At 35.1% G+C, this 13532-nt stretch overlaps 1 protein-coding gene across 1 annotated transcript; it reads right to left on the reverse strand.

The window, feature by feature from the left end:
* Positions 1 to 2329: 2329 nt before the first annotated feature.
* On the reverse strand, positions 2330 to 5693 carry LOC131151895 (serine hydroxymethyltransferase 4). Its single transcript, XM_058103363.1, has 4 exons — positions 4899 to 5693; positions 3555 to 3945; positions 3358 to 3459; positions 2330 to 2822 (listed from the first exon to the last, which is right to left on the reverse strand). The coding sequence occupies exons 1-4, from the start codon at positions 5574 to 5576 to the stop codon at positions 2578 to 2580; spliced, it is 1416 nt and encodes a 471-aa protein (XP_057959346.1). The 5' UTR covers positions 5577 to 5693; the 3' UTR covers positions 2330 to 2577.
* Between the last annotated feature and the right edge of the window lie 7839 nt (positions 5694 to 13532).

Below are 13532 nucleotides of genomic sequence, written 5' to 3' on the forward strand. Positions count from 1 at the left end.
CCACTAGACCACCTATTTTTTGCGGTGTAAATTGCACCTACTGGAAAAGAAGAATGAGTATATATCTTTTAAATGTGGATTGGAAAGTGTGGAAAATTGTTTCCATGAAAAACCATGTCCCTATGAAAGTAGTTGATAAGGTAAATGTACCCAAAACTAAAGAAGATTGGAAATCTGTGCAAATAAATGCTACTGCAATGAACTTGCTATTCTGTGCACTTGAGGTAAATGAGTTTAATAGGGTGATGTCCTGTAACACTGCTAAACAGATTTAGGAAAAATTAGAAGTCAGGTATGAAGGTACTAAGGAAGTAAAAGATAGTAGAACAGACATGTTTACTTGTGAATATAAAGCATTTAAAATGATTGTTGATGAATCTATTCAATCCATGTACACTAGAGTCACACACATCACGAATTCTTTAAATGCTCTTGGTAAATCTTACTCTACTTATGAGTTGATCAGGAAAATACTCAGGGGACTATCACTAGTATGGGGAGCTAAGGCTACTGCAATAGCTAAAGGAAGGAATCTGAAGGAGATGTCAGTTGATGAACTGATCGGATCGCTCATCAGTTATGAGCTAGCGATAAATGAGAGGAAGAATGCACAAAATAAAGTAAAGAAAGTTACAATGAAAGAAGTGACTTAGAATCGGATGATAATATGACTCTTCTCACTAAGAAATTTGGAAAGTTCATAAGAAAGAACAAGAAATACACTAGAAAATTTAAGGGCTCAAAAACAGAAAAGGGAGAGACAAGCATAAAGAAGCAAAAGGAGGATCTTCCTATGTGCTATAACTGTACAGAAGTTTGGCATATCAAGCCAAACTGCCCCCAACTGAAGAAAGCATCTAAGAAGAAGAAGAAGGCACTAAAGGTTAGTTGGGATACTCACAGTACTAGTAGTTTAGAATCTGAATCCAGTGATGACGAGATTGCAAATCTGTGTCTGATGGCTTATGAAGACCACGAGGTACTATCCTTTTGTTCTATTTCATCTTATTTCCAACGATTCATAAAATGAAAATGGCATGCTCTCTTATGATGAACTGCAACAAGAGTATTTATATACACTTAAAATGCTTGAGAAAATGAATAATAAAAATTCTTTTTTGAAGTTAAAATTGAAGGAACTTTCATAGTCAGTAGAAAGTCAAAATGAATTTCATGCATCCTTAATGAGAGACAAGGATTTGAAAATCGAGGAGTTAGAAAAGAATTTGAAAGATAAATCTAAGATTATTTGTAAATTTACAAAAGGTCAAACTAATTTTGTTATTCCACATGCACTTAATAGTTGATTAACAAAATATTCATTCGTCAATAAAATTAAATTATAAGAAATTTTTTAATATTTTTTGAAAATTCAGGGGTTAAGAGTCATATTTAAATTTTTTTTTTGGATTTTATCCAAATTTTTATGACAAAATACTTGTTTATAATCAATAATTTCTTTTATGTGGAGATTTTTTTTTATTGATCAAGTTGCATTTGGCAATAATTAATTATTGGATAATCACTTTTTGAATGTATACAAACACTTCCATAATAAAATACAAATAAGTACTTTTTAATATCATAATAATATATTATTTAAATTTAAATTTTGCAAACACAGTCGGTAAATCTCGCAGGACTAACCTGCGAGATTTACTCAGTGCCACGCGTCACCACCGTATTGGACAGAGCCTTTAAATCTCGCAGTTTCATGTTACGAAATTTTCTCTACAACCGTACCACGCGTTAATTTCTCACTCGCTGGGTCTTTAAATCTCGTAATACCAAACTGCGAGATTACGTAAACATTAGTTTGATAAAATTTTTTCCAATAATAGTATTATTTAATATTTTACTTTTTTTAATAATAAAACAAGAAAAAACTCTCACCTAATAACCGTGGACTTGAGGACCGGAGTGAATTTTCCATTCTTTTATGAAAAAAATTATTTTTTTAAGTTTCAAAAGAACCCAAAATTTAGAAAATAGATTAACTTAAATTAATATTTTAAACTCCAAATTTTTAAAAATGATGTAAAATATTTTTAAAAAAATAAAAAAAAAACTTTTTTTCATGTTTAATTATCAAAAAGATAAAATAAAAACAGAAATAAAATATATAACAAATCAAAGAGAAAATATATTTACATTCTTTTTGCAGTCAGGAAGAAATTTGTTTTTTTTCTCAAGCGGACCTGTTTCAGATGATACTAGTTGAAAAAAAAAAAAAAAAAAACCCAAATTGTAATTTCTGTCATCCAAAGGCGGTGGCATAACATTTTGCTTCTTAACCAAGGAAATTAAAATTATAGAAAAGAAGAACCAGTTTCGAAAATATCATTTATAAGCAACGGTATAATAATACATCACATGCTATTGCACCAGCCATTTGGTTCTTTTATTTCTCAGGAAAGAAAAGAAATTCAACTAATACATTAAGTCGTCGAATGTTACCTCCAAATCTCGTAACACAAAAAATTCCAAGCAAAACACAATTCAACTACTGCTAATTCTTTTTCTTTCGAATGGATGCTTCATTTATGATTTGTTGACCTGTGATGGGTGATTTTTGACCTAATCCTTGTATTTCATCTCAGAAATGAGGAAGCCAGGCATGTCGAATGAGGATGCAAACTTTTCAACATCAACCTTTAGGTTCTCAATATCCTTGTTGTTTACGAGACCCTTGTTGAAGTCCTTCAAGAGCTTCCCGTGTTCCTTTTGGACATTCAAGGCAATGGTCACAGCACGGTGGAGGAACTCTGCTATCTGCTCAAAGTCCTTCTCAACCAAACCTCTGGATGTCATGGCGGGTGCACCTGCAGGCAGAAAGCTCGTATCACTCATGTCAGATCAAGGGGGCTACTTATTTACAACAGAAGAATATCTAAATAATTTCCCATACTAATATAATCCAGCACAATGATTGCATGAACTGGAGGATCTCTAAAGCCCTGATGTGTTCATCAATCCAAAGTGGTTCAAGGTCAAATGCAACATTGAACTTTTAAAATTATTAAGATATTTTTTTTGATGTCGACAAAGATACAATTCTGAGAAACGTATCCATATTCAAAATTATAATTAAGAATTTTACTAATTAAATTTGCTCAGCAAAGATGAAGGTGGTGGGATTTGAACCTAGGGTCATCTTACAATGTTTTTAGACTCCCTTTTCTTCTCTAAAATGACATAATAAATTCTCCAATTATATCATTCCAGGGTCAGGTAGAAAGCATGCTCCTGGGTGCTATTGCGTATTTTAAATCGGATTTCCATGTTAAACCTAAGATTTTACCAATATCCTGCAACTTAATAATAGACAATAAAATCAATTTCATAATGCAGGTTTACCAATTCGTACGCCTCCAGGAGCCAAGGCACTGCTGTCACCAAATACAGCATTCTTGTTCACAGTGATGTTGCATAGGTCGCATAGCTTCTCAACCTTATTGCCTGCAATAAAGACAACAAAAAAGGAAAATGTGCTTGTGAAAATTTGCAACCCAAATCATCAAATTACTCAAACAAAATACAGTTAATCAATTTACCAGTCAACCCAAGGGGTCGAAGATCCCATAGAACAAGGTGGTTCTCAGTCCCACTCGTGACAAGTTTATATCCCTTGTTCATCAGGTAGTTTCCAAGGGCAACTGCATTGGCCTTAACTTGCTTAGCATATGCCTTGAACCCTGGCAACATGGCCTGTTTCAGGGCAACAGCAAGGGCACCAATCTGGTGATTGTGCGGACCGCCCTGGAGGGAGGGGAAAACAGCAAAGTTGATCTTGTCTTCAAAGTCATAAACAGCATTTTCTGGTTGACCCTTCTTGGGTGGTTTAGGGCCCTTCCTGTAGAAGATCATACCAGCCCTGGGCCCCCTCAAGCTCTTGTGGGTTGTGGTTGTGACGATGTCACAGTACTCAAAAGGATCAGCAGCTTCCTACACCCAAATGCACAAAAAACACGCATTACATTAAATTAAGGACCTCAGAATCAATAAAAATTAAATAGAGATGTAATTTGTTTAAGAATGATAGATATTCCAATGTTGGACACTGAGAAAGCAAAGAGTCTGCATTCCACCCCCTTTTCCTTTTTCTAGAAGGAAAGAGAAAACTAGAAACGCTCAACTTGGGTCTGCTCACTGTACCAGATACCACATTCAATCCAACTGAAGTCACAACTTACACGAGTAACAGACTTAGATCTATCATAGAAACCAAGAGAATGCAGACAGAGACAAGTTTACAGAGAGAAGCACCATGATTCTGTTCAGAACAAACGGCATTAGATCAGATCCACATCCAAGCACCAAGCATCTATATCTTTGGTAAGATGAAACCACTGGATCTGAACATGAATGTGTTTTGCATGCTACATTTAACAAGGAATTATAGCCATTTTTGGAAAAGCCACCAATTTTGATTATATATTTTTCCAGATCCCATGTTGCAATACCAAACAATGATAAAAAGGGAACACTAGTTGGCATGCATTTTGCTACGCATAACAGATGCAATTTATCAACAACAGAGAGAACACGAACCCGCACTAAGATTTTGAATTCCGTAATATGTAAATCAGAAACAGAAGTTTAAGAGCGTATGATAAACAAGACATGGACACAAAAAGCAAACTCTGCCTGGTAGCATCCTTCCATAACAAAAACCGGCTTGATCTACGAGATAAACAGAGCGAGCAATGAAAGAAACAAAGCCCACGCCAAAAAGATCAATCCAGATTTTAATAAGTCAAAATTTTAAAATCTCAAACGTAGATCTCACCACGCATTCAATCCAACAAAACTAGTATTTCATGCAAACAAGCCCACAAAAAGTAAAGATCCAACAAAACCAGTTAGGAAGACAAGGAACAATGTGCGAAAAAATTCACCTGAGCAGCAACGAGACCGCTAATGTGAGCCATGTCACAGAGCAACAGCGCGCCGCACTTATCAGCAATAGATCGGAACCTCTTGTAATCCCAGTCCCTGGGGTAAGCGCTCCCACCGCAAATGATCAATTTAGGCCTAAAGTCCAAGGCCTTCTCCTCCAATTTATCGTAGTCGATGTACCCAGTTTCAAAATTCACTTTATACGGCAAACTCTCGAAATATATGGAAGTGGCGGAGATCTTCTTCCCGGCGGAAGTGTAATAGCCATGCGTGAGGTGGCCACCAGAAGGGAGATCGAGACCCATGATCCGATCATGGGGATTGAGCACTGCAGTGTAAGCGGCGAAGTTGGCGGGGCTGCCGGAATACGGCTGAACGTTGACGCCCCACTTGGCGGAGTCCAAATGGAAGGCCTGGAGAGCGCGAGACCTGCAGAGGTTCTCGATCTCGTCAATGAACTCGTTGCCGCCGTAGTAGCGGTTTCCGGGCATGCCCTCGGAGTATTTGTTGGTGAGAGGGCTGCCGAGGGCTTCGATGACGGCGAAGGAGGTGAAGTTTTCAGAGGCGATTAGCTCTATACCCCTGCATTGGCGGCGCTTCTCCTTCTCGATTAGATCATAGATCTCTTCGTCTACGGCCTTGAGGGGTTGGTTGCCCCAAGCGCTTACAGACCCCATGGATGACGAAAGAGGAGATGAGAAGAGAGGAAAACCAGAGAATCGGGAGAGAAGCGGTGGGCGTTGGTTCGTTTCGGTTGGGAAAATGAGGGGCGAGGATGTATGTGGATTCTCACGGCTTTTAAAGAGTCCCTCATCTCTACGCAAATACCATAATACCCTCATGTGGTTGTTGGTATGTTATTTTATTTATTTATTTATTTATATTATTTTTTGTTTTTTACCCTCGCAACTCTTATTTTCTAAGAGGTCGTTTGATATCACTGTAAAAAATTAAAATTAAAAATAAAAATCAAATACTAGAAATAGAAAATAAAAACTAGAAACTAGTAACTTATTTAGTTAACATTTATAAATAAAAATCAAACACTAGAAATAGAAAATAAAAATTAGAAATTAGTAACTTATTTGGTCAACATTTATAAAACTAATACAAATTAAAAATATAATTTAAAATATACTCATTTTCATCTTTAAATCAAATGATATTATAAAAATGTAATTAAAATAATAGAATAACAAAAATGCACATTTAAAATTATTATAATAAAAATAAAATTTATTATAATTATTTTACTTCATTACTCTACTTTTGAAATATACTCTATAATAAAAATTTTATTAGACATGACAATTAAAAAATAGAAAAGGTATTTTGTAATTCGATTTATTATTGTTTTATGAAATTTATGTAAATTTTTTATTTTAATTGTACTTAAATTCATATGATAATTTAATTTTGATTTTAATTTAACAGTATATAAATGAATAATTTAATTCAAAAATAGATATTAAAATTTCTAGCAACAGGTTTCTAAAACAATAAAAAACCATAAAATTTAATTTTTGGTTTTTGATAAACAGCTAAAAACTGGCAATACCGAAAGCTGACAATATAAGTAAACGTGTTTTTATAATCTATTTCTTCATTGTGGAGAAATAAAAATAGAAAATACAAAACAGTAACAATGCCAAAAAGACTCTAAAATATCTTATAATTGGAGGGTTTTGTGCTTCTTTTTGTGATGTAACAGAAAAAAAATGACATTAATATGTACAACTATACAAAGTTAATAAAAGATAAATTTTAAGATAATAAATTGTATACAAAAAATTTTGAAGTTTTATTAAATCACATTTCATTATGTGAGATTTTGATAATAATATTTTGATCATTCTACTATTTATTTTTTTTTTTAGATTTTTTAAATTAGAGTTGAACCAATTTAGATTACAAATTTTTTTTTTCCTTTTGAAGATCATGGTGCCCTACCATCTACACAAAACAACCCCTAAATCCCCGACTCCAAAAGCCCCTTCCTCCTTTAAATTCTAGGGTGATCCTTTCGAAGGGCATTAAATCTTTGGATCTCCCAAAAGGGAGGCAAGAGACGAACCACCAACCTTAAGGCCAAGGTTCTAACCAACTCGATTACTTAGATATGAAATTTGAAGCATAAAAAATAGTTACAAATTAAATTTTAAGAATTAAGGTATAATTTAGTGGAACTTAGGATGTCGTGTTACAATTTATTCTTTTTGGTGTCTCCAATATTAAAAAGAAGTTTCTCGAAATTGATATGAATTTTTAAATAGCGAGAGGACTCTCCTAACTACCCATAAATGATCTCCTAATCAAATTGAATTGTCGTTCAACTTTTATTTATGGTTGTCCATCCCATGTATACAAGACACGAGATCACGAGTAAGCATAATGCCTTGAGCAAGATTCGCTCGTGACACTCTCCCCCACTTTGCTATCAATGCTCTTGTAGACTTTATTGCTAAGTACTCTTCAAGTTTTTTCCATAAATAGTTTCATGTCTTTTGTTGATATTAAGTTGATTTTTTCATTTCCAAGGCTTTTCCACTTCACTAAGAACATATACCATTTTTTCCTTAATGATGTGAACTCTTTATTTACAAGGATGACTATAAATTTTTTTTTCTGTTAAGTTGCGATCTCTTTAGTGGTGCTCGAGTTAATTGACTTCTACTTGGATCTTTGTGTTAGTGATGAAGGGCATGAGGTAGCTAAGGTGAAACATAGGATGTTCCTTTAACCAAACTAAAGGATCAACCTTATGAAACCAAGATGGGGATTGGTCTTTCATATTTGCAAAGTAGTCTCCTGTTTCAACCTCATAGTGGCTTGATCTATGAAGCTTATCAAGCACCAACTCACCTAAACTAGTCTTCCCTCCTAACCTACTCACTTCTTCATCCACTTGGAAGTTTTCTCCAAGTGAGCTTAAGCAATCTCCACGTTCTACCTCTATTCTTTAATGAAGATGTATGCTATCAAACTCTATATGTTTTGTCAATTATGTGAGGTAACAACGTCTATTGGCTTTTTACAAGCTTAGAAGGACTTTGGTTGATTGTTGGGCCTTTTGGGGCACTAAAACAAAATGAGCCACATTGAGTAGTTGCACCAACTTTTGGTTGATGGTGATGAAATGGTGCAGGTTCTCCTTTAATAGTTTGAATCTCTTTGTTTGTCCATTTATTTTCAGGTGGTAGCTTAAAGAGATGTCAAGCTATGAAATAAGGATATTGAGATGTTCTATCTAGAAGTTTCTTGAATCTTATGTCTTGATCATTGATGATACCTTAGGGAACACTTCTATACTTCACAAATATGTTTAAAGAACAATAATTTTTTCTCCTTTACGAAATAGCAATTTAGTGCAGGTGTGAAAGTATCATATTTCGAAAACCTATCTATAGCCACGAGTTTAGACCCTACATCTCCAACTTTGGGTATGTTGGTGATGATTTCAAGTCAGACACTCTTTTACAATCTCATTGGTACTTGGAGATACTCAAATAAGCATGCAATCTTCTTCCACTCAACCTTTTTGTTGGCAAGTGATAGAGGCTCTACTATACTCGACCACCTAATCACGTATATGTGTCCAGTAATACCTTTACTCAACAATGCCAAAGTATAACACCATCTTGAGTGCCTTGTGCTTCAAAAACAATTTCTATAAAACTCTTGATCAACTTCAGCACTTAAGCTTTAATCTAAAAGTCAATTTATCAATAACTTACCTCAAATTATTTACTTTCAATTCAAAGTTGTAAGCTTTTCTAAATGTTCAAATCAACGCTTTAATCATACAATTGATATATATTTGATCTCAAAAAAAATATGTTCAACTAGTTCAAAATATTTAGTAAGGTTCTTCTTTTCAACAAGTTCTTAAATATTCAACACAATCTCAAATATTTACAAAGATTCAATATTTAGCACTATTCAATAATCAGCAAGATGATAATGAAAATATATTCAAGCACGCATATTATATCTTGTAGAAAGTAAAGAAAGTAAGGAAGAAAAAGCTAAACAACGTTGTTTTTACAAGGTTCGGCTACATCCTACATCCTTGCCTCACGCAACGTGCTGTGAGGATTTCCTTTCTCAACTTCGTTACCAAGTGAAGTTACAACCTCTCTCCCTCAATGGTGGAGTTCACCTCTCTATTGAGAATCCCTTCTCGCTAGGCAACAATTCAATACCTGAACCATCAAATAATACAACAAACAACAACAATTGCTTGTACAAGAGAAGAGCTCCTCGAATGAGCATATTAGTACACAGAAGATTCAAAAAAATACTTCGAATAAACATTATGAAAATTGAAGTTCGAAAGTATATAACCAGAATTGATTCAAACGTGTAGGATTTGAAATATCAGATTAGTTTTCTTAGTATAATCACCGAGAACACAGCAGTAGTATAACCATATGTTTTTCAAAGTGTGAATGTGCTCGTTCACTTTCTTTTTGAAATTTTCATTTCCCTAATGTGCGAGAATAATATGTTTAAATAGTGCACTAGGGTTTTAAAAAGTTTCCGTATGGTTTTCTCTCAATTTGGAAACCAATCAAGCAAGATTTGGAAACAAGATTAGTGTTGTAACTCATTTAAACATATGCATTAGTTGTCTGTCCTTGAAGGGTCAGTCGCCTGTGCTCTTTTAAAATTAGTGTATTATGAAAGTCATTATGGGGTCAGTTGACTATGCCTAGTAGTTTAGTCACCTATGCTTATTCTATTTATATATTTTTCAAACTCAGTAGCACCACAATCACCTGATGATTTAACATCAGTCACCCATCCTTTCAGCAACACTTGTTTTTCAATATTTTTGGTTCCAAATTTAATTCATGTAATGGAAACTTAATCTGGACTTTAAGAAAACATTTTCCATGTATAAAAATAGGTATCTAAGTCCAATGACATATGCTAGGAGTTTCAATCAATCAATATTGAGTTTTAAAGTACTTACATGAGACTTTCATCAGACTATTCTATCTAAGTGCCTAAGTCTTCATGTTGTGAAGCTTCCAATATGTCTTTTGAGCTTTATGCACTGCTTCAACGAGCTTCATTTCTCACATAGCTTTATATCCTTCGTGAGTTGTGACTTTAAGTGTTCAAATCCATTAATCTTTTCAAGTATGCTCACAACAAAACTTAAGTCCTCAAACTAAAACTTACATAGAGATGTTAAGTAACCTTGATTTGTTATCATCAAAATGAGATTAAGCCTTGTTAGACCAACACTTTTCCTGAGGGCCACAAGCTTTGGGTTTTCAATCCCAAAGACCTCAACAAGTCCCTAATGCTTCACTTCCTTGCCCATATCAAAATGTTGAAAATCATTCTGACTGTGCCCCTCGACCTTCATCATTTCAACAACCATATCTTTCTCAGCCCAAATATGATACATTTCAAGAGATGGTGTTGAAAGCACTCAAGGGCATTGAATTTGATCGTCAAGTAGACCGAAAACTCCTTCACTATCATTTCCAATCTACTGCTAAGCTAGAGGCCACCATGGGGCAACTAGCTACCTCTTTGAGTAGGAGAGATGAGGGCAGGTTGCCAAGTTAGCCTCTCGTTAACCCTAAGGGCCAATACAGGATAGAATTTGAACTGGATGCTAGTTCTCCATCATATCATGAGTAGGCCTTGGCGGTGACCAGTCTTTAGAGTGGTAGGATGATAGATAATAGGGTAGAGGAGCAGTTGAGCAAGGGTGAGAATGAGGAGGAGAGGGGAGTAGAACCCAATGTTGAAACTTACGCCACTTCCTCCTCTAGTGTAGTGGACAATCCCAAGGCCTCCATGTCCATTGTTGGAGGGACCAAGCCACACTATGCCCCTCATAGGGAATTTCATGTCTCTCCAGCACCATGCCTTACAACTTTTCATGCATCCTCTTCATCTAAGAAGGAGACCACTACTGAGTCCATCCTGGACACATTTAGACAAGTCAAGGTCAACAAGCCTCTCTTAGATGCTATTAAGCAAACACCTACACATGCCAAGTTCCTTAGAGACTTACACATATTGGAGAAAAAGTCAAAGGTGCATATGAATGAACAAGTGAAGTAGGCCGAGCAAATGAGCTCAATGATATTAGGTCACCTTCCCCATAAATTAAAAGACCTCGACACACCAACCATTTTGTGTGTAATTGGAAGCTACACCATTGATGGGACTCTTTTAGATTTAGGGTCAAGTGTGAATATCCTTCTGTAGTCAGTTTACCAGCAATTCAACCTAGGAGAGTTGAAGCCCACCCCGGTCACCTTGTGTTTTGCAGACCGATCAATAAAAAGACTTTGGGGTGTGATAGAGGATGTTTTGGTCAGAGTGGAAGAGTTTTACTATCCAGTGGATTTCATTATCTTGGATATGGAACCTTCCAAGAATCCGATCCCTATCCTTTTAAGACAATCATTCTCAGCCACAGCTAATGCCTGCATTCAATGTAGGATAGGGATTATAGACATATCCTTTGGCCATATGCAACTCTGGTTGAACGTATTTCATGCTTCCCAACATACATCTAAAGCAGTCCAAGCTGTGGACGTTGACATAATCGATCAAAATGTTGAGGAGATTACTCCCTCAAGTCTATGGAGGGACCTATAAAGACCCAAAAATTATAATAATTAAATAATAGAGAGAAAAGGAAATTAAAAGGGGATTAAAGCAAGGTTTGTCGATGAATGCCCTAGTTTTGTCGACAAACTCCCATGTAGTGTTTGTGGATGAGTTTCAGCATTCGTCGATGAAGAGATACCGATGGGGGGTATTTCAGACCTATTAGTTCATCGACGAGCTCTTCACCTTCGTCACCGAACTCCCTTTTCGGTTCGTCGACGAGTACACATGGTTCGTTGACGAGGCTACGTGTCAAGTCACCTATAAATATGCTGAAATCAAGATTCAGCATAAAAATCTCTCTCTCTCTCTCTCTCTCTCTCTCTCTCTCTCTCTACCCTCGGTTCCTTCTCCTTATCTCTATAGATTCGGCTCCGTTTCTCCCCATTTTGATGATCAAAAGCTACCACGTTGATCCTGATGAGATTCTCTACAACTTAGCCGGAGCAGAATTTTAGTTTGAGGGGTTCAAGCATCATTCCAAAATTAGGGTGAGTGGGTTATTTAAGGTTTATTTGGTTAGTAGGCTTTTCTGAGCCCAAATTCTGTATTAAATGTTGATATACTGGTATTTGGGATGATTAAAGTAGGGTATTACAATTTCAAGGTTTGGGTTTCCAAACACTTTAGGCATGGATTGAGAAGCCCTGTGGGTATCATCTCAGGAAATTACAGTACAACATAGTACTTGAATATGATTACAGAGTATGGTTTTTAAACTAAATAAAGCATGAAAATTATACAGTATGGTTTTTAAACTAATTGTGTGGCATGAGGGAAATACTAGAATATTTACAGAATTTTATACAGATTTACAGGCTTATGATTATATAGTTTTTACAGAGTTATGAAATACAATTTTATTTATAGAACTACAGCTATACAGAGTTTTATAGAATTACAGTTTACATGGTTATACAGAATTGCAATATACAGTATTTTATAGAACCATGTTTATACAACATTATACAGAACCATGTAATACAGTATTTTACAGAAACATATTTATATAGAGTTTTACAGTACCATGATTATATTGAATGTTTTATAGAACCATGATATACAGAGCATAGAACCATGACATACATAAATACAGATTGTACAGAAGTATAGATTATATAGAATTACAGAGATTTGCAGCGTCTTGGTTAATATAGATGATACAGAATTATGGTAAAACAAATAGATCTTATATAGAAATAGTACTGTATAGTATCAGACTCTAATGGAACAAAGCAATTTACAGAGCACAGTACCGTAGCTATACAGGATAGATAGGTCAACCATATGTCTCAGATAAAGTATGGTACTGTCGATTACACCACAAGTAGAGTAGAGGACTCCCTGGCGTCCGGACCAGGGGTAGCGGGGCCTTTCGTGCTATATGTAGTAACCCAGAAAAAAAAAAAGAATAAATAAATAAATAAAATATTAATTATTAATTAATTAAATATTATTAAGGAAATTAATTAAAGGAATAAACAAATAAAAGGAATAGTGTGGAAAAAAAAAATTGAAATAAGGATATATATATATAAAGTTATTATATAATAAGGTAAAAGAAAAAAAAAAGAAAAGGAAAGGTAACGATAAAGGAAAGAAAAAAAAAAAGGAAGGATAAGGAAAGCTTAAAGCTTACCTAAGAAGCTTTTGAAGTCTGAAACTTCAATTGAATAGAAAGGGGCGCATCTCTCAGGCTTTCTCACATATGCTCTCTCTCTCTCTCTCCTCCATTTCTCCTTCTCTTTCTCCTCAATTTCTAGGCATTTATTCAGCCGATCGAAAATCCAAAAATACCACTGGCCTCCATTCTCCGCCACCGACATATTTACCGAAGTAGATTTGTTGTAGGAGCAACGTAGGCATATCTCTTGGAGTAAGGAAAATTCTCATTCTTACTTCAATTTTTCAAAAATTTTAAGTCAAATGGGCAATTGAACACCACCACGAGAATCTATGGATGATTCTCTACAAGTCTAGTGGAACAGATT

The sequence above is a fragment of the Malania oleifera genome, chromosome 3 (assembly GCF_029873635.1).
Source record: "Malania oleifera isolate guangnan ecotype guangnan chromosome 3, ASM2987363v1, whole genome shotgun sequence".
Taxonomy (NCBI): Eukaryota; Viridiplantae; Streptophyta; class Magnoliopsida; order Santalales; family Ximeniaceae; genus Malania; species Malania oleifera.